Source organism: Muscardinus avellanarius (assembly GCF_963383645.1).
Source record: "Muscardinus avellanarius genome assembly, chromosome: 1".
Taxonomy (NCBI): domain Eukaryota; kingdom Metazoa; phylum Chordata; class Mammalia; order Rodentia; family Gliridae; genus Muscardinus; species Muscardinus avellanarius.
Genome location: NC_137786.1, coordinates 120,018,019 through 120,040,165, shown reverse-complemented (window position 1 = coordinate 120,040,165; position 22,147 = coordinate 120,018,019). Strand labels below are relative to the sequence as shown.

Sequence of the window (22,147 nt, the reverse complement as noted above, 5' to 3'; positions counted from 1 at the left end):
ATTGAATACAAGTGTACTCTACCACTAAGCTACATACTCAGTGTTTTTAATTTTTTTTGGGACAGGGTCTGTCTAAATTGCTCAGCTGGCCTTGAACTTGCAATTGTGCTGCCTTCGCTTCCCAAATAGCTGGAATTACAGGCTGCACTAACATGCTCAGCACATGATGGGATTTTTCATTTTTTTTTTTAAACCACAGGCAGTTGGTTTGCAGTGATTAACTCTCTTCCTTCCTTCTAGCACCATGAATTACAGTTCTTTGCACGTGACTTTTCCATTCCACGTGGGGACAGCCACTGGGGCTCTGGGCTGGAGCTGCTGCCCAGTCTTGAGAACCTCACGGTGCCTTATCATCCTGGCTCTGGCTGCACACGAGCTTTCTGTCAAATGCCCTTTGATTTTTTTTTTAATCTCAAGTTTTTTATTTCTTGCTTTTGGACATGAAATTTAATTATTTTTCCTTAATAGTTTACATCAAAATGTTGGGGCTGTTAAAGAAAAATTTGGTACTTCTGTGAGCTGTTAACTTGCTAATCTACAACTGTTAGGTCTTTCTGGTAGATCACAGTAACTTCTCAAAAGTTGAAGGTGGGTAAGGCCTAGCTGCTCCCCATAGCCTCACGACCATCCAGTGGTATAAGCCAGGCTCAGATAATTCTGGCATATGTGTATCCACAAGCAAGGAGGTGGTCTATGGGCTCCATGATGTCTCTTCACATCCTTACAGGGATATAGCAGGCCCTGGCAGTTGATGGCCCACCTCCTGCTGTTGGAAATAAAGTTTTATTGGCAGCCAGCCATACTCATTTGCTTATGTGTGGTCTCTGGCCAGAACTGATTAGCTTCAGAGAAGCAGTGTGACCCACACGCCTAAAATGTCTACTATGTAGACCTTGGCCTTTGTTGACCCCTGTTATCTGTCACCCTTCTGCCAGTCATCAGGATAGCAATGTCTTGACAGATTGTATACATCATACCAGAAAGCTTTAGGTCTCCCTAAATTGTCAGGCCCCACTATGCCTGAGTAGTATCTTTAGAATATTAAGGCCACTGAAATATCTCCAAAGCCACTGATCTCCCAAGGGAGAGATCATTTGTAGTTTCATGATTCTGATTAGCCAGTCACTGATTTCACTATTGAAAATCCATTTCTATCCTTGATTTGATTATGCAAATTAAAGATCTCTGATGTTAATCTGAGATAACAGAAAAGCTTGGTAGTTGCTTTAAGGAGTTGGGCGTCTTGAGAAGTTTGCCAACCAAAGCTGGGGTGTGGCATGCTTATAGCAGCATGGGTTGCAGTCGCCAAGTTGTAGATGAATGGATAAAGAAGTGTGGTGTACATGTGCAGTGGAGTTTTACTCAGATATAAAGAACAAAACTATGTCACGTGCAGGAAAATGGATGAAACTTGAGAGCATTATGTTAAGCAAACTAAGCCAGGCTCAGAAAGGCAAGGGTCATAAGTGTTCTCATTTGTAGAAGCTTGAGAGAAGAAAAGAAGTAGGGGAAAGTGTGTGGGTGGGGAATCTAATGAAGAGACAGGAGAAACCAGTAGAGTAGAGGATCGGGTCCAGAGAGGAAGGTGGGGAGGGCTGGAGGAGGTACTGTGAAATGAAATTAAGCAGATTATGTTATAGACATGCACAAATATGCCACAATGAATTCCACTATTATGTATAATTATAATGTATTAATAAAAATTTTAAAAAATTTAGGATAACTGACCTAAGCCAAAATAAGGACAAATGATTTCACTTATGATGTTATGTAAATGTGTGCAAATATAAAGCCAGGTATAAGTGCTAATATTTACAGCTCCCATATGCAACTATAGAAACCAAAGAAATTAGAAACCAAACCATAATACCAAGAGATTTAAAGTTACTATTTGTTATAACAGCTGTATTGAGATTTTATGTATCATAAAATCTGCCCTAAGTTTACAAAACCAGTGGTTCTTACTGGATCCATATGGTTGGACAGTGATGTTCATTGCCTGATTCCAGCCTTTTCATCACCCCCAAAGAAGGTCTGTCTCCTGTGATATTACTCCTCCCCCTCCCAGCCACTGGCCACCGCTAGTCTACTCTCTGTCTCCCTGGACTTGCCTGTCTTGGACATTTTATATAAAAGGAATCCTATGTGAGTATTTTGGAGGCTAGCTTCTTTCACAATACAATGCTTTCACCATTTATCCATGCATATGTCAATACTTTAATACTTTTGAATGATTGGGTGGTATTTCTTCTTCATAAGGCCATAGCACATTCTATTTACCTGTCCATTGGTTGGCGGTCATTTAGGTTATTTCTACTTTCTTTTTTTTTTTTTTTTTTAATTTTATTTTATTGGTGCACTGTATTCATACATCATAGTGGGATACAAACTTTTGTAGACATACATGCACACATCGCCCAGTCAGCCCCCACCCGATCCCCACCCCATTCTCTCCCCATCCCTCCTTCCCATGCTTGGCTTAGTGGTTGACATCTAGTATTATAGCAATTTATCCAAAATTAAAAATGATAATCTCACATAACAGTTTCATTTGTCTGATACCAAGCATTTGATGATTTAAAGATAGCATTTCAATATTCCTTTTTGCTTTCTTTCTTACTAGAGCATATTTTTTTCTGTTTTTTTAGGTGAAACTATCATATATTTATATATTTATTTTTCAGAAAAAAATCTATCCTAATATGGAATATGAATTCTAGATACCCAAAACGATCTTGAAAAAGAACAAAGCTAGCAGATATATATTTTCTGATTTCAAACCATATAAAGCTACCATAATTGAAACAGTGTAGTACTGTTCTAAAGGCAGATATATAGACCATTGGAGTTAAATACAAGCCTAGAGCTAAATTCTTCCCTATATTGTCAAGTTATTTTTGACAAGGTTTCCACGAACATTTGGTGGTGGAAATTCTGGCTGCCATGAATCCTGCTGTTGTGAGCAGGCATGTGTGTGCGGTTTGTGTGGGGGCGTGTTTGGAATCGCTGGGTCCTGTGTAATTCTATGTTCAACTCCACGAGGAACTGCCCAACTGTTTTCCAAAGTGACTGGCGTCATTTTACACGCCTACCAGCAATGCGTGGAGTTGCCGCTGTGGCTTCTATTTTGTATTTACAGTGGAATTGAAGGGGTCCGGCTTTTTTCCTTTTCAATTGTTTTGAGCAGCTCTCATCTGGCACAGTTAATTTGTACCTCCTCTCCCCTGGCAGCATCTCCTGGGCAGTCAGCAGCAGTCTTCTGTCCAGCTCTGGGTCTCCTTTGGCCGGAAGCCCATGCAAGCAGCCCAGTTTGTCACAAGACACCCTATTAATGTGAGTGAGTTCTGCTGGGGCGTGGGCACCAGTCCTGCTGCCCCACCAGGGGTGGGGGGGCGTGTCACGTGGCTATCTTGCTGGGGTGGTATTTTATAGAGGCTCCCTGAAGTCACTTTCCAGAAAGTTCTCTAGAGAGGGCCATTATGCTTTGGGCATATTGGTCTCGTTTCCTACTTCAGCTCTTTGAAGTGGAGCTGCATGGAAGCCTTAATTTGCTTCAAGTGGGGTAGGGCTGGCAGAGCGGTTGGCGCCGGAGTCAGCGGCTTCATGTGCTGGTCCTGAAGCGGTGGGAAGTTTGCGCACAACGCCTGTTTTGTTAGGTGCCTGCTGTAATGTTTGCAGATGGCTGAGTTATGAAAGAGGATAGACGTGGGTCCTACATGGCAGAAACATGTTGGGGAGACATGAATGGAGCAGAGGAGCTGTATATAGCTGAGTGCTTGGACATGCAGAATTATAACACAGGGATCAGTAGGAAAGATCAGTATAGGCTGCAGCCGCAATGACTGTGGGGAGAGGTGGCATGGGGCGCTGCCACTGGCACTCAGGCGGGAGGAAGGCTGGGCTCAGAGGGTGTGTGATGGAGAAGTTTTACCAGTTCAGTTCATTGCTAGTTTCTATGGCTTCTGTCTTCCTTTAATCACCTTAGGGGAAATAAAAAGAAATGAAATGCACATTCATCTGCAGTGTGCTTTGTATTAGTGAAAGGTCTCTTGGGAAAAAGAGGGAGCCATTATTACCCCAAAAGAGGTTTTTAGGCCAGTGATGGAGTGTGGAGGCTCCTTCTCTCTCTGCGCCCCACTGATTTGCCAACAAGGGGCCTGCTCCAGCTGCAGACCAGCCTCAGCTTCTCCAGAGGGAAGAGAAGTTGTCAAGGCTTCTTTGCCAAGAGCAGGGCGCCTTCTCTGGGCTCTGAGCCCACATTCATCACTGGGACTTTTGGAAGTTGTTGCTTTCATGTGTTTAGAAAAAGCCCACAGGGCATAGTCATTTTTTTTAACTTGTGTATTTCTTGACTTTTGATCCCAAAGGAATATTACATCGCAGATGCCTCAGAGGACCAGGTGTTCGTGTGTGTCAGTCACAGCAACAACCGCACTAATTTGTATATCTCGGAGGCTGAGGGGTTGAAATTCTCCCTGTCCTTGGAGAACGTTCTGTATTACAGCCCGGGAGGGGCCGGCAGTGACACCTTGGTGAGGTAAGGACACCGGGGGCCTCCCACTCCTGATGGCACAGCATCAGCCTCTTCAGCTGCACTCTCTGGGATCAGCTGAACATGTGGGCTCCCGTGGGGCGCTTGCAGGGACCCCGATGCCTGAGGCTACGCACCAGAGTTTACAACTGAGTGGGCCAGAGTTTGAAAAATTTAAAAATCTCCCCAGATGGTTTCTGTGCGCAGCCAAGGCTGAGAACTGCTGTTCTAGGTGACCTAGAGGGTCATAGCCACTCTCTTCCCTGATTCTTTTGGTTTCTTTCATTCACTTACCTGGTTTTATGGTCCCTGGGCCTGTGGGAAAGAGCACTTGGAAAAATAACATCCAATCAGAACTCGCATGTTCCGATTGACCCTGGGACCCTGCCGCTTTGAGGCTCAGGGTAAAGGACATCACCACGCCCCTTCTCAGGGGCCAGGACAAGGTAGAATTTGTAGGAAAGACACCAGCATCGTTGATCCTTTATCTGTAAGCTGCATGCACGGAGCGGTTTGCAGTCTCAGCCTGTGGCGTTCTCTGACACTCAGATAGGCGGGGTGGAGAAAGGAGCTCAGCAGGGATGAGCAGGTTTCCCCTCGCCCCTCCCCTGCTTCCCTGCGGGGGTGCCGTTCAGGGCCTGTGTGCTAGGCATGTCCTGTACATGAGCTACTCCCGGCCTGATAGGTTCTCCAGTTCCTTTCTGTGCCACAAACCCACTCTTTGTCACATGACAAACCAACAGGACTTCATAGGTTTGCTCTCTCCTCTTGGAATGAGCCACCTGTGGTCTGGCCTGGTGGTGCACGCCTTTAACCCCGCACTTGGGAGGCTGAGAGAGAAGGATCACAAGTTCCAGGTCAGCCTCAGCAACTTACCAAGACCCTCAGCAATGGAGTGAGACTGTGTTTCAAAATAAAAAATAATAAAGGCTGCAAGTATAGCTTAGAGGTTGAACAACCCCAGGTTCAACCCCCAGAGCCATCTGTGTGACTTGAGTGTTCGGGGCGGTGCCTGCTCTGGGGCCATCGGCACCAGGTCAAGGTGGTGGCTCTGCGGCGCCCTGACTCCCCTTGTGCTGGCCTGTCTTTCTGCTGCCAGCTCATTCGGTGGCGCTGCCCGCTGCTGCTCTATGCCACGTGGTGGTGTAGGTACAGACAGACTGACAAGTCAGAGCGAAGTTCCTGCTCTGTGGAGCTAGAGTCTAGCTGGAGAGAGACAGAATATAAACAAACATGTAATTTGCTTGGTAATGTGCTGGGAAGAAAAATAGAGCAGGATAGGGAGCAGGGAATTAGAAGGGTGTTGCCTTATATAGGCCATTTCAGGAAGATGTGTTTGAGCAGGTACCTGAGTTACGCTAGGGAGGAACCCAGCCAAGCAAATGCTGGGGGAGAGGGAATAGCGAGCTCAGGGACCCGCAGTGGGCTGCGGTGTGCGCCTTAGGAGCCAGGAGGAGGCCAGCGTGCTTCAAACAGTGTGAAGGAGGAGGAGAGAATCCTAAGACCTAGGATTTGAAAGAGCAGGCTCAAAGGGGTAGGGCTTTTAAGATCATTTATGGAAAGAACTTAATGTTCTTTAAACATTAAGTCTAAATAATAGACTTAGTCTATTATTTATTTATTTATTTATTTTTTCTCTACTTAAAAATTGTGAATTGGCTAGGTGTGAAGCCCATAATCGCAGATTTTGGGAGGCTAAAATAGAAGAATTGCCATTTTGAGGCCAGCCTTAGCAACTTTTTCCTTTTTTTATTTTTGCAGTAACTTGGATGGAACCCAGGGGCATTTTACCTCTGAGCTACACTCCCAGCCCTATATATTTTTTTATTCTTTATTTTGAAACGGGGTCTCACTGAGTTGCAAAGGGCCTCACTAAGTAGCTGAGGCTGGCTGTGAAATGTGATTCTCCTGTCTCAGCTTCCCAAATGCTGAGATTTTATAAGCATGCACCACCACGCTCAGCTCCTTAGCAACTCTGAGAGACCTTATTTCAAAAAAAAATTATAAAGGGCTGGTGAATATATCTTTGAGGTAGCATGCCCTTGGTTTCAATTCCCGGTACTAAAATAAAAGAAAAAGTATTAGAAGCCGAGTGTGGTGGTGCACGCTTGGGAGGCTGAGACAGGAGGATCGCACGAGTTCAAAGCCAGCCTCAGCTATTGAGTGAGGCTCAGCAACTTAGTGAGACCCTGTTTCCAAATAAAGCATAAAATAGGTCTGATAGTATAGCCCGAAGATAGAAAAGCCCCTGGGTTCCATCCCAGTACCACACACACAAACAAAAAAAATAGAAATTGCGTTATATAAAGAAAAGTGCAATTTGCTGGGCGTGGTGGTGCACGCTTGTAATCTGAGCATTTGGGAGGCAGAGCCTCAGCTACTTAGGGAGGCCCTTCGCAACTCTGTGAGATCCTGTTTCAAAAAATAAAAATACTAAATAATAGGGGTGGGGGTGTAGCTCGGAGGTACAATGTCCCTGGGTTCCATCCCCAGTATGGAAAAAAAAGAAAAGAAGAGAGAGAGAGAGAGAGAGAGAGAGAGAGAGAGAGAGAGAGAGAGAGAGAAAGGAAGGAAGAAAGAAAGAGAAGTGCAGAAGCAAATGGACAGTGTTGTAAATACCTTTAAGTGAACACCCTTGTCTTATAGAATTGATCCTCAGTACTGTGTGGAAGTTTGGCTGCTGTAGGGGCCAGGGTGGAAACCGGAAGACTGACTGGAGCTGCTGTGGAGGTCCACGCCAGGGGGTTGATGTGAGCCGGGCTCAGGGTGGTCACAGTGGGGATGACAGATGGTCAGGTTGTGAATATATTCCATAGTACATCTGACAGATCCAAGAGCTCCCACCCCAAGTCCAGGGACCACAGGTGTGTGCCACCACGCACGGCTTCTTCTTTTGTTTTGGTTTTTGAATTAACATACTAAGGTAAAGTTCACATAATATAAAGTGAACCATTCAGTAGCATTTAGTATATTCGCCATGTTGACAACCACCACCTCTATCTAATTCCCAAATATTTTAATTTCTCCAAAAATAAAACCCAGCCTATGGAACAATTTCTCCTCATTATTTTCTCCTTCCAACTCCTCGCAGCCATTGATTCAATTTCTATCTCTAGTTCTACCTTCTCTGGATACTTTATTTTTTTATTTAGGTGCTGGGGATTGAACTTAGGGACAGTCTACCATTGAGCTACATCCTTGTCCCTATTTTGTTTTTGATTTTCAAATAAAGTCTTACTAAGTTGCTGAGGCTGACCTCAAGCCTGCAATCCTCCTGTGTCAGCCTCCCAAGTACTGGGATGATAGGCATTTGCCACTGAACCGGATGGAATTTTATATAAATGGGATCATATAATATGTGACCTTCTGTGTGTGTCTTTTCTCACTTACTATGTTTTCAAGGTTCATCCACATGTAACATATATTACTACCCTATTCATTTTTATGGGTTATTCATATTCTCTTTCTTTTATAACTAAAAATCATGAACCATTATTTCTGGGGCCTTTTGCTGACTCCTGAATTCCTGGCTGTGAGACCCTCTGGCTGTGGAGTGGACACATCGGAGCTTGCCAACAGATTCTTCATCTTTCTTATTTTTCAGGAGTTCAGAAGAATAGCTTATGGTGAGGCAGAGTAAAGCCTGGAGCTAGAGAGAGAGGCTCCCTAGGAAGCAGCGACCTGGATTGTGTGATTGTAGGGCCACTTTACACAGACAGACAGCTCTTTATGTGTGATAGTTTGCTTCCACCCTGTCTGAGTGCGCAGTTCAGTGAAGAAAAGAAATGTTCATAGGCCGGCGTCCTGCTCAGCTTTCTTGCTCTTCTCTGACCCCATCTCTGGGTCATAGAGGTTCAGATTTGCTCCGCGGGGTCACCTTCTGTCATCTGCATCTCGGTCTTGGCCAGATGAAACCAGATAAGGGTGAATTAGCAGATGACTTGGACAGCCCGCTTTAGAATAAACTTCTGTGGTATTTGAAATGTGCTAGAGGAACTGCTTCTAATTTCCTTTGAGAAATAAAGAGCTCTTAATAGAGCTGGCATTTGGGGAACGGACTGTGTAGGAATCTCTTGGAAAGCCATAGCCAGAAATAGGACTCTTTGGAGGAATTAATGTGCTGATGGCAGGTCAGGCCCCTGGGGGCACCTTAGGGAGGAGCACTGGCTCTGTGGTTGGGAATGGCCCCCCAGCCCGCGTTCCTTGCTGGGCATGGCTGAAGGGGACCTGGTGAGCTGCCTGGCAAGCCTCTGCTCAGGGCTCTCTGGGAAGAAGAAAAGTGCTCTGTGGCAGTGTGAGGACAAGGTAGAAGAAAATGGACTTAAGTCAGATGTTCTGGGGCTGCTGGAAGGGGAGACTCCAGGAGGGACTGGGACTAATATAGAGGGCTGTGGGGGACAGGAAAGAACTCAGGCTTCTGCCTGAAAGTAGAAGATAAAGCCCAGGAATATGGCCACGGGAAAGAAACAGGGCTTATCTAACCGTCAAACCCAGATCTCCCCAGGTGGGATAGAAGCCAGTCAACCCAAGACGGCAGGTGACCTGATGATAGACTGGGACCAAGAGCCGAGTAGGCGGCAGGAGGACACTGGCTGTCAGCCAGTTCCTAGGGAAGCGAAAAAGAGCTGAAAGACACCTAAGGAACTACACACGCCAGGGCGGCCCGGCATTTGATTAGGATTCTGCTCAGTCTCGTCCCGGCTCCTTGCTGCCCCTGGCCGCCTTTTCTCCGGCGTGCGTGCGAGGCTCCCTGCCTGCGCTGGCGGAGCAGTCCTAGTGCAGGAAAGCAGCTCTTTGCTTTATCCTGTCGCCCAGAGTGGCTGAGAACCCCTGACGTGAAGGGCACGGTTCCAATTTTAAAAGCCACGAGCGAACTGTGGTCACTTTGTCTGTTGTATTTGTAATGTGTGCACCATTTAGTGCAAGACTCCTTTCCAGTGAGAATGCAGTCCTAGCCTAGCAGGTGAAGCCTGGGAGGGTCTTACTCCTGGCTTCCTAGTTATGTAACCTCAGGCATCATGCTCCTCCTTGCTGTTACGTCTTGCCTTGTTGAGGAGGAGTCCACATGCTTTGGACTTCCTGATGCGGACCTGAACACTGGGTAGGACCAACCCTTCGCTGTATTTCTAGTGACCAGGTTAACCTGTAAGCCTGAATGAATATTGCTACTCATGTTTTGCAAGTTTTGGTTTATTGCGTTGTGCCTGTCAAGGCTCATGGAAGAATTTGGGTCAGTTTCCACAAGGAAGAGGTAGATATGATTCTTATATCAACTTTTATATGATAGCTTCATCATTGTAAAACCGCGGTTAGGAGTTCATCATATAAGCATCTTGGCCCTTGATCTTTTTTAAAGCACTCTTTATTCATTTTATTTTTTGTAGTACTAGGGGTTGAACCCAGGTGCGTTCTACCTCTGAGATATATCCCCAGCCCTATTTTGAGACAGAGTTTCAGTAAGTTGCTGAGAGCTTTGCCAAATTCCTAAGGCAGGCCTCAAACCTGCAGTCCTCCTGTTTTAAGTGTGTGCTACCACACCTAGGAAAAATTTCACTCTTTAAGAAAGAGCAAAATAGCCGGGCGTGGTGGCGCACGCTTGTAATCCCAGTACTTGGGAGGCTGAGACAGGAGGATCGCAGGTTCATGGCCAGCCTCAGTTACTTAGTGAGGCCCTCCACAATTTAGGGAGACCCTGTTTCAAAATAAGGAATAAAAAATAGAGCTGGGGAGTGTAGCTCAGAAGTAGAATGTCCTGGTTTCAATTCCCAGTACCTCAAAAAAGAGCAGATTATACATGCATATAATAAAATGTTGCATACTACCAAATGGGTGACCCTTGAAAATATTATGTTAAAGGGAAAGTAACCAGGTACATAGGACCGCATATTGCATGATTCCATTTTATAAATTGTCCAGAGTAGGCAAATTCATACAGACCAGAAAGCAGATCAGTGACTGCCAGGGCCTGGGAAGGGAAGGAGAAGTAGACAATGATGGCCAGGGAGGAGAATGTTCTGGAACTACATAGCATTGGTGGTCGTAGGACATTGTGAATGTACTTAATGCTCCTGAATCATCTACTTGAAATGTTTTGATTTCATGTTATGTACAATAAAAAGATATCCAACACATATCAATTCAAGCTCATAGTTAATTTTTCTCTTACTGCAGGTACTTTGCAAATGAGCCATTTGCTGACTTTCATCGTGTAGAAGGATTACAAGGAGTCTACATTGCCACTCTGATGAATGGTTCTATGAATGAGGAGAACATGAGATCAGTCATCACCTTTGACAAAGGGGGGACCTGGGAATTTCTTCAGGCTCCAGCTTTCACAGGCTATGGAGAGAAAATCAATTGTGAGGTATGGACGCTTTACTCTTGTTTGGCTTGTTAATACAAGTAAGAGAGCTCCGATCTGTAGTGGTTTTCTACATCTACTCTTCATTGGGAACATGCAGCTTCTATCACTTGAAACACACTTTTAATCGTATGCCCACCTTGCAGCTCCCAGACTCTGTGCCAAGGCACTGTGCACCGGGATATTTTTTAAAAGTGATGTTTTGAGGGTGTGGGTGGTGCTGAGGATTGAACTGAGCCCATGCTAAACATGTGCTCTACCACTAGGCTCCATCCCCAAGTCCATTTTTCAAAGTTTTGGGGAAATCACTGAGATTCTTGACATCTGTTGAACAAATGAATTCTTTAGTAACTAGCTTGAGTTAATTCAGTTTCAACAATAGGTCATGTTTCATTTCTTTTTTTTTTTTTTTTTTTTTTTTTTTTTTTTTTTTTAATTTTATTTTATTGGTGCACTGTATTCATACATCATAGTGGGATACAAACTTTTGTAGACATATATGCACACATCGCCCAGTCAGCCCCCACCCGATCCCCACCCCATTCTCTCCCCATCCCTCCTTCTCATGCTTGGCTTAGCGGTTGACATCTAGTATTATAGCAATTTATCCAAAATTAAAAATGATAATCTCACATAACAGTTTCATTTGTCTGATACCAAGCGTTTGATGATTTAAAGATAGCATTTCAATATTTCTTTTTGCTTTCTTTCTTACTAGAGCATATTTTTTTCTGTTTTTTTAGGTGAAACTATCATATATTTATATATTTATTTTTCAGAAAAAAATCTGTCCTAATATGGAATATGAATTCTAGATACCCAAAACGATCTTGAAAAAGAACAAAGCTAGCAGATATATATTTTCTGATTTCAAACCATATAAAGCTACAATAATTGAAACAGTGTAGTACTGTTCTAAAGGCAGATATATAGACCATTAGAGTTAAATACAAGCCTAGAGCTAAATTCTTCCCTATATTGTCAAGTTATTTTTGACAAGGTTTCCACGAACATTTGGTGGTGGAAATAATAATCTTTTAACTAAATATTGTTGAAAAATAATAATTACATGGAAAAGAATAAAATTGGACCTTTACCTAATCCCATATACAAGTATTAACTCAAAATAGATAAAAGACCTAAATATAAATCTTAAGACTTTAAACTTTTAGAAGAAAATCTGGGTCATAAAACCTCACAACATTGAAATTGGCAGTGATTTCTTGGATATGATTTCAATGGCACAGGCAACAGAAGAATATAAAAACTCCCTAAAAAATAAAAGAAAATATTGTATATCCAAAGACAATGTAAACAGAGTTAAAAGTTACTAATAGAATTGGATAAAATATTTCCAAATGCTATATCTGAAGGTATATTAATATTCCAACTAGAAATCCTAAAAATTAACAACAATAAAGGCAAACAATACAACTTAGAGATAGGTAAAAGACTAACATAAATAATGAATCTCCACAGATAACCAATCTTAGTTGTCTGTTGGATGGGAACTCTTGTTTCTCTGGTTCTGGTGAGTGTTACCTATTTCTTCTTTGTAGTTAATCTCTTTGAGTATTTTCTCTAGCGCTGGTTTTGAAGACATAAATTCCTTCAGTTTCTGTTTGTCATGGAAGCTTCTTATTTCTCCATCTAATTTGATAGAAAGTTTTGCTGGATAGGAAATTTTTGGCTGGAAGTTGTTTTCTTTCAGAGTTTGGAATATGTTACTCCAAGCCCTTCTGGCTCTCATGACTTGGTTTGGGAAGTCTGGAGTGATTCTAATTGGTTTGCCTCTGAATGTCAGTTGACCCTTTGTTTTTGTTGCCTTTAAGATTCTCTGCTTGGCTTCCACATTGGTCATTTTGACAATTATATGGCGTGGGGATCCTCTTCTCCGATCCTGTCTAAAGGGAGTTCTATAAGTTTCCTGGATCTGTGTATCAACCTCTTGCTCTATATTTGGAAAATTTTCTGCTATTACTTCCTTGAAGAGATTGTTGATCCCTTTGGTATCACTTTCTTTTCCCTCCTCTATTCCAATTATTCTTAGGTTAGCTCTCTTAAGATGGGCCCATATTTCTTCAATGTCAGATTCCTGCTGTTGGATATCTTTTTCTAGATTAGAAACTATGCATTCATTTTTGGATTGCTCATCTTCTAAGAGCGAGATTCTGTTCCCCATGTGGTCTAATCGGTTGTTTGTGCTTTGAATTGAGGCCTTTACTTCATTAATTGCATCCTTTATCTCTTTTTGGCTCTCTCTGAGTTCTTTTCGAAGCACCTCTATTATTTCTACAGTTATTTTCCTGATTTGATCTTCTAGAAATCTCTGATTTTCTGTTTTATCAGGTTCTGATGTTGTGGGGTTGTGCACATTCATTGCTCCAGTGTTATTCCTCTTTCCCATGATTTAGGAAGTTTGTGCCTTCTCTGGGTTCTTCCCTTGGGTCACTATGACTTCACTTAAGGTGTTCTGGATCTCGAGTCTGTATTATCTCAGACCCCACTACTCCTTTACTGGGTTGTATCACAGAGTCTCCGACCCAGGGAGTCGATAGAGGCTGCTTTAAACTATGGGGGGTGCCAGGTTGCACGTTCTCCTATGGTGTGATATCTCTGCCACCACCACTCCCTCACTGGGTCAAGTCCCAGGAGGCCCAATACTGCGATTTCTCCTCTGTGGCCCGCAATTTGACTCACTGTTCTTGAGTACGCAGATGTAGCTGTACTGGACTCGGTGAATTCACTGCTGCTGCCGCCGCCGGTGGCAATATGGCGCCGCTGCAACGCCCTCGGCCATGAGGCTGGCGTATTTTTTCTTTTCTGGTTTTGATTTCCACTCTGAATCCCTGCAGCGTGTGCTGAGCTCAGCCACTGGGAGCTTTAAATGCTGTCTGCGCCGAAAGATCCCGCCTGGCTGTTCCGCAGCGGCTCTCCTGGCTTGCTGTAGCCGTCCGTTGAGTTCGCCGCTGCCGCCGGCAGTATGGCGCTGCTGCCGCGTCCTCGGGCGCGTGTGTCTCCTCTGTGGCCCTGAGCTCTGTTCTCAGTCCGCTTTCTCTCTGGAGCCTGGTGGTTTTTTTTGTTTTTCTGGTGATGGTGTTTTCTGGCTATGAAAGGCGCTCTTTTTGTGGTAATGGAGATTGGTTGTTAGCGGGACTCTTAAGCCCCGCTTTTCTCGGTCGCCATCTTCCCGGAAGTCTCCCATTTCTTTTTTTTTTAATGATATCACATCTCTGGAAGTTGAATATGATCAAAAAAACCAAGTGAGAAAATGAAGATGGAACAAGAAATGAGGGTAATTAGGGTCCACATGTGGTTCAAAGTTTGAAAACTTATGCCATGTCCAACAAGCACACACATTACATAAGTAGATAATTGTGAATATTTAAAAATGAAATAGAGTTGTTATATTTTCTTCCAGTTTACATATACTATTGTTTCAGATTGCTGCTAGGCTATTATGACATTTTAACTTATTAAGTTGTTTGGACTTAACTATGTAAAAAACACATGTTGGAGCCAGGTGTGGTGATGCACACTTATAATTTCAGTAATTTGGGAGACTGAGACAAGAGGAGAGCAGGTTTGTGGATAGCCTCAGCAAGTAGTGAAACTCTCATCAACCTAGCAAGATCCTGTTTCAAAATAAAAATAAAAATAGGGCTGGGGTGTAGAATGCTCCGGGTTCAAATCTCCAGTACCACCACCACCAAAAACAAACAAACAAACAAACAAACAAACAAACAAACAAACAAACAAACAACACACACATGTTGGCATTTCTTCTATTAAAAACAAAACAAAATACCAATTGTCCTTCAAACCAATATTGTTCAGGAACCTCTTAATAACTTAAAAACTTAAGTTACTATTTCTGTGGAAGTAGTTTTAAAATTCCTCTCTGAATGTAGTTCAGGAGAATACAGTCTTTTCTGCTCATAGACCTATTTGAAATGATGGGGATATTATGATGTACGAGGTAGTTCCATTAAATGCTTCTGTAAGTCTAAGCAGCTATGGATTATGCTGCCTGGCTTCCTGTGACACCCACTGGCTGCTCCATTCCCATTCCACGTAGGGCCTGGGCACAAGGAACTCAGAAAAACATAAGCTGTGCTCATTTTTGGAGAAACTGTAATGTGTTAGATTTTTGAATTTTGTCCATTGTAAACTTTGACTGTCCTATATTCTTTATCTGGGGCCCAAAAGGGAAAATTCTTTTGGAGACTCTTGCCCTAGAATGTACTTTTTGATTTTTCTTCCCTTTTTGGCAACAGGTTTCAGTTTACCACATTGAATCTAATTTTGGAAAGAGGTAGGCTATAAATGGATATAGACAAATTCCTAGATACTACCCTCAGTAGTATCTTGCGACCTCAGCAACTCCATTCTCTTCTTGTGTGGCTGAGATGGGGAGGTTTTGAACAAGCCATGGGGATTAGAACCTGGTTAAATAGAATTAATGGTATGGTGAAAACTAGTGTTTTCTTTCCCTGACTGACCAGTTTCTGAACTAGACAATAGTTAAGAGGCAATAGTTAAGAGTTTCCAGTTCTGAGTTTAGGTGGTTTGTTAGCTTGCGGACACTGTGACAGTATACCTGAGAAAGATCAAATTACAAGGAGAAAAGGTTTACTTTGGCTCATGGTTTGAGTCCAGGGTTACTTGGCCCTGCTTCTTTGGGTCTGTGGTTAGGCAGGGCACCCTGGCGGGGAGAGTGGCAGAGCAAGCTGCTGACATGGTGATCAGGAGCAGGGAGGGAGAGGAAAGGACTGGGTTCCCCTTAGGCCTTTCCAGGGCCCTCCAAAGTGCTGTAACTTCCTTCCACTGGGCTCTCCCTCCCAAAGGTTGCCCACCTCCCAGTAGCACGACAGGCTGGTGACCAAGGTTTTAGCCTGTAGCCTTTGGGTGACCCTTCTAATCTAAACCACCAAAAAGATATCTGGGAATGTCTAAAAATCTGATTGCTTTAGGATACAGAAGTGCTCTTGTGAATAGACCTCCTTGCAGACAGTGAAACATGAGCCAGAAAATGGGGGGTGAGCAAGTAGGATTTCTCTGAGACCCCCATCTAATTTGCTCTTGTTTTCATTGGCCAGACCAGGTGGTAAGATGGGTCTTTGTTAGCAAGATCCTAATTGGATGCAGCATACCTTGTCACGACTTTTTGTTTGTGCCAGAAGCACGTACAGTTCCCTGCTTAGAAGACGGCACACGTTTTAGTAGCCTTGAGCAATCACTTCCTGGCTAGGAGAACCAGCACGTCTGTAGAGCAGGTGTTCTGCAGAGGAACTTTAAAATGTTGACAGATATAAAGGAGCGCACCTAAGTTGCTCACTGGCTGGCCCTGTGCGCCTGCACCTTTATGCAAATGTAGAACACTCCTTTAAAAGCATAACAAGACTCCACTGGGCTTGTCTCTCACCAGTCCTACGTCTGAGCGCTCATCAGGGAGACTTGAGGACTTTTGGTGCCTGCTTTTCCTTCTCTCAGCATTGCTGGGATTGTATTCAGAACATCTCCACTGACTTAGGAAATGTGCATCCCAGAAAGATTTCATTTCTCTTTTGTCCCCAGTTACTTGTGAGGATTTAGGTGAAACCTTTTGGGAGAAGGACGCTTTATTTGTCAATTTGAGTTGACATTGATTTTTTTTATTGTTACTCCCTGGGAGACTCAGGAGTTTTTAGGTTATTTTTCTCTTTTCTTCAGCAATATATGGGTTTGGACGACCCACTTTGGGGTGGGGAGTGTGGGGAGAGCTGGGCTGTGAGTCTGGTGCCTCTGGGCCAGACATCCTTGCTCTGGGTACAGCCACCAGGTCCTCACACTGGCCTCTGAGTTTGAGGGAGACCAAGGTGTGGTGTGGTGTGCTGACCGTCACTGGAACTTTGGTTTTATAGCTTTCCCAAGGCTGTTCCCTCCACCTGGCCCAGCGCCTCAGTCAGCTGCTCAACCTCCAGCTCCGGAGGATGCCCATCCTGTCCAAGGAGTCTGCCCCCGGCCTCATCATCGCCACTGGTAAGCGGGCTTTGCCTGCCTCCCCCTGGGGCCTCCGGCAGGCTGGGTATGGGCAGCTCTGTGCAAGGTGGTCTCCTATCTCTAGCAGTGGCTGTGCTCTCTGGTTTTAAGACATTCTTGGTTGCTAGGTACTACCCAGAATTTCTGGTTGGGTAAGGTGATTCTCTGACATATTTTTGAAATGAAAATGAAAATGAATTCTTGCCCTTATGTTTTAGGATCTGTGGGGAAGAACTTGGCCAGCAAGACCAACGTGTATGTCTCGAGCAGCGCAGGAGCCCGGTGGCGAGAGGTCAGGTCCTGCCCCCTCGGTCCTTGTCTGTGCAAAGATGTGTCGACTGTGCATTTGAGGTGTACACATGGTCCCCGGTGAAGGTCTGTGGTACCCAGTATAACTATAAAGTGAAGGAGGAGAGAGCCAGCCGTGCTGATTGGTATTCACACTTTATGATATGCACTAGGGATTCTGCCAAAATGTTACATTAAATAAAAAGCAGACCTCTTCACTTTTTAAGAAACAACTGTGTACTTGACCAAATTTTCCCAGACGATGTATTGTGTGAGGGCAGAGTGTCTGTTTCACTTCTTTAACTTGGGGCCTAACAGTGCCTGGCATGGAGCAGGTGCTTGCCTGACCTTGGCTCAGTGGCTCAGTGAATTGCCATGTTTAAGGAGGTGTGGGGACTGAAATGGTTGTTTCTGCACAACATCGGAGCTGAGGTCATGTGGTGTGGGCACTTGTGTCTCATTCAGTGCTGTGGAAGAGACTTTCTGCCTTAAGGTGGACCCCTGAGTGCTCATTATGGCCCCTCGCAAGGTAGGGCTAACTAGTTCTCCAGCCCCAAGACACTGACTTAGCCCCAGCCTTGGGCATTGCAGAATTCCCAAACTTGGAAGAAAGTGTTTCTCAACAGCCTGCTATGACTTATAATGCCAGAAGAAGTGCATCTGGTCTCATTCTGCAGGGGTTGCTTTCAGCAGTGGTGCTAAGAATGCCAGAGAGCCTCCAGGTCAAACCCAGCAGCTCACTGGGCAGGAGTTTATTAACCCTCACATGGGGGTCAGTGTGGACACGCTTTCCACAGCCCACAGGCCTCGATCCCTTTCTCGGGGGCCTCTTACTGGAGAATCCTTTCTTATGGAAATCTGAAATAAGTGAAGGAGTAATAATACCGAGCGTTTGCTTGACTTTCTGTAGTTTATAAAGACTGTCATAGGATTATCACAGGTTCAAAACAGTCTCAGCAACTTAGTGAGACCCTGTTTCAAAATGAAAAAGTAAAAGGGCTGGAAGTCAGTTTCCCTGGGTTAAAGAAAAGGAGAGACTGTCACGTAAATTATCTCATTTGTGGCAGGTCTTGCCATTTTTCTAAATGAGAGGGGACTCAGTAGCTGTGTGTGTGGGGGAGTGGCGTGTGGCACATGTGTGCATTAAGGTCTGTGCACAGCGTGGCAGAGGGGACAGGAGGTTGATAAGGCCTGAGTAGTCAGGGGTTGCAGGGCTGGAACTCACAGGCCACCCTGTCCTGCTCCTGTGGGAGGATTAAGCAGCTGCCTTCCTCTTCCCTGGGGCTGGTTGTTGCTTTTGGAATAGGATGTCCTCTCCTCCGCGGGCAGGCTGCAGTTTGCTCGTCCCTTCTGCTGCTGGCGTAACCTGGGATCTGAGGACCTGCAAGTGATTTCCTTCTGGGTAGTAAGTGGAGCCTCATTGTTTCTCCAGCACAGTGGTGTCATCTGGCTCTTGGGGGTGACCGTCAGCTCCCTTCCAGCGTGCCTAATGTCTTGTGCCAATGCACAAGAGACTTCTTTTTGGGAACTAGCAGAGAACTAACTAGAGGATACAGAGTTGAGACTGTGAGGTAGCATCGGGGCTCTGAGGTCAGCGTGGCCTTCAGAGGCACAGTCTGGGTTGTGCAGTGGGCAGTGCAGGGGAGAGGGAGTAGGATGGAGTGGTCGCAGCGCTGCCTGAAACACCAGGATCAGCCTGGGTCTCCTTCTGCTGAAGTTATGCACAATGTCTGGTCCTCAGAATCCCCTTGTTAGGCTTTCTTCTTAATAGCTCCATTGAGGCACAGGAAAGTACAATACTTCATAAGAACCGATCACCATTAGAACAATTCGATAGGAAGCATATCCATCACCTCCTCCGTCCCTTTGTATCACAGCCCTCTCTCCATTCTCATACCTGTGAAGGTACACGTTGTCATTTTCTAGAGTTTTATATGAATGGATTCAAGAATGTATACTTTTTTTTTTTTTTTTTTGGCCTGGCTTCTATCACTTATCCTGATGAATTTAAGTTCTTTTATTTTTATATGATTTGTGTCTCCCATAGGGATTTACCACAATCTTTTTATCCCTCTATCTGTTGGTGGACATTCCAGTTTTTGCCTATTAAAAACATAGCTGCTATGGACACTCACATACACATTTTTATGCGGATGTGTGTTTTTATTTCCCTTGACCAGATACATAGGAATAGAGTGGCTGAACAGTGTGGCAGGAACATGTCTAACTCCCTAAGGAGCTGCCAAAGTGTTTTCCATAGTGGACGGACCACTTTATGTTTCTACCTGCAGTGTGCGAGAATTACGATTGTTCTACCTACTTGCTGACACTAACAGTGGCAAGTGGTTTTAAAATTTCAGACATGTTATTTTCCCCCCATGCACTCTTTTACGTATTTTACAGTTTTAGGCTTTATGTTTAGGATTCATTTTGAATTAATTCTCATACACAGTATACAGAAAGGGTTGATTCCTATTTTTTTCATGGATAGATCTGTTGATTCATTTATTAGAAAGACTTCCTTTATCTGCTTTAGCAATTGAAAAGAACATTTATTAAAAAGACTTCTATTTTCCCTGTTGAATTGCCTTGGTACATGTTTGAAATCAACTGGTCACATTTGAATGGCATTCATTTCAGGACTTTTTACATTGTTCTCTTGATCTATATGTCTATCTTTCCACAAATATCAAATTGTCTTGATTACCAAAGTCTTACTAGTCAGAGAACTCTTACATAGTTTTGGTAAGTCTTCCATCTTTATTTTAGAAACTGCTCTTATTATTTTAGGCCTTTTGCATTTCTGTACACATTTTAGAATAGTTTACTAACTTATACAATACCTACTGGGATTGTGATTGGGATTGCATTTAATTTATAGATCAATTTGAGGGAAAATTGACATCTTGATAATATTGAATCTTCTGACCCTTGAATGTAGTATATTTCTCCATGTGTTCTTTAATATCTCTCAGTTTTTTGCAGTTTTTAATGTGGAGGTCTTATGCATCTTTTATTACCTTTATTCTGAGGTAGTTTTTATTTTGCTATTACTGTAAGTGGAATTTTCTGTTCACTTTCCAATTTTTGTGCTAGTATATAATAATACACTTGATTTTTGTTTATTGATCTTGTATTCTGTGACCTTACTAAGTGAATCATTAGTTCTAGTAGTTTTTCAGATTCTCTATAAACAATCATTCTATTTTCATTCCATTTGCAAAGAGAGACAGCTTTATTTCTTCCTTTCTGATCTCTTATTGCCTTTTTTCTGTGGTTGCAGAGGTTAAATCCAGGGGCATTCTACCTCTGAGCTACACTGTGAGCCCTATTTTATTTTTTATTTTGAAACAGGGTCTATACTGCAGAGGGCCTCTTAAGTTGCAGAGGCTGGCCTGTGATTCTCCTGTCTCAGCTTCCCAAGTATTATGATTAAGAGCATGTGCCATCATACCTTTTTTATTACTTTTTTTTTCTTTTTCTACCCCTTTCCTCTATTTCTCTTCTTCTCTTCATTTCTTTCCTCTTTCTACAATGGCTAGGACCTCCATTTACTGCTGAATAGAAGCAGCAAACATGCTTACCACATTCCCCATCTTGTGGAAGGGATTTAGATTTTGCAATGGGAAACCATTATACATGTCATTGGGAATAGATTTTTGCACATATACTCTATTAATGTGTGGAAAATTCCCTGTTATTCCTAGAGTATTGAGAATTTTTCCTCATGAATGGTTTTTGAATTTTGTCAGTTTATTCTTACATCTATTGAATAATGAAATGACATTTATTTATTTTGTTAATATGACTTATTGCATGAATAGATGCTTGAATATTAAGCCAACTTTCAGTTGTTGGAATAAACCCTACTTGGTCATAATGCATTATCCTTTTTATAAATGGCTAGGTTTGTCATTGTCATGGCTAAAATTTGTCAAGAATTTTTGCATTCTTGAGAGAGATTTTAGTCTGAAGTTTCTTCCTTTATTTTGCAATGTCTTTATTAAATTTTGATGTTATAGTTTGGCTGGCTTCATAAAACAAGCTGATTAGCCATTCCTTGTTTTTATTTTCTGACATAATTTAAGAGTGGGGTCAACTTCACTTGAGTAATTCACCAATGACACTCTCTAGGCTTCACATTCTGTTAGAATATTTTTGTTATGAAATTCAGCATGGTACTGGCACAAAAACAGATACATAGACCAATGGAGCAGAATAGAAGACTCAGAAACAAATCCACACACTTAGAGCCAATTGATTTTTGACAATGGAGCCAAAAACATACACTGGAAAAAAGATAGTCTCTTTAATGAATGGTGTTGGCAAAACTGGTTAACCATATGCAGAAAAATGGAAATTAATCCACTATACACCCTGCACAAGAGTTGATTCAAGATGAATAAAAGACTTGGAAATAAGATCAGAGACCTTTGCATCTCCTTGAAGAGGGCATAGGTACAACTCTGCAACACATAGGCATAGGTAAAAACTTTCTCAACAAGGCCCCAAAGGCACAAGAAACTAAGAGGTGAATCAATACGTGTGATTGCATGAAACGGAAGAGCTTCTGCACAGCAAAGGAAACTCTTAGAAAACTCAACAGAGAGCCAACAGAATGGGAGACCATTTTTGCCAACCATTTCTCCAATAGAGAACTAATATCTAGAATATACAGAGGACTCAAAAAGCTCAGCACTCAGAAAACAAATAACCCATTCAAAAAAAAAAATGGGCAAGTGAACTATTTCAGACATTTCACAAAAGAAGAAATTCAAATGGCCAATAAGTGTATGAAAAAATGTTAGCCATTAGAGAGATGGAAATCAAAACTACCCTGAGATTTCATCTAACTCCAACTAGAATGGCAGTCATTAAAAACACAAACAACACATGCTGGTGAGGATGTGGAAAAGTAGGAACTTCTGGCGGGCATGGTAGCGCAC

At 43.2% G+C, this 22,147-nt stretch overlaps 1 protein-coding gene across 1 annotated transcript in view; it reads left to right on the top strand.

Annotated features, from left to right (window-relative positions):
- SORL1 (sortilin related receptor 1) overlaps window positions 1–22,147 on the top strand; it is a gene marked incomplete at its 3' end in the record, with an annotated part of 156,975 nt that overhangs the window by 45,754 nt on the left and 89,074 nt on the right. Inside the window, exons 7-11 of the mRNA XM_080707083.1 lie at window positions 3,232–3,333; window positions 4,368–4,537; window positions 10,703–10,895; window positions 16,796–16,913; window positions 17,132–17,205. Of these exons, the coding sequence (XP_080563209.1) occupies window positions 3,232–3,333; window positions 4,368–4,537; window positions 10,703–10,895; window positions 16,796–16,913; window positions 17,132–17,205 (657 nt within the window). The remainder of the gene's footprint in view (window positions 1–3,231; window positions 3,334–4,367; window positions 4,538–10,702; window positions 10,896–16,795; window positions 16,914–17,131; window positions 17,206–22,147) is intronic.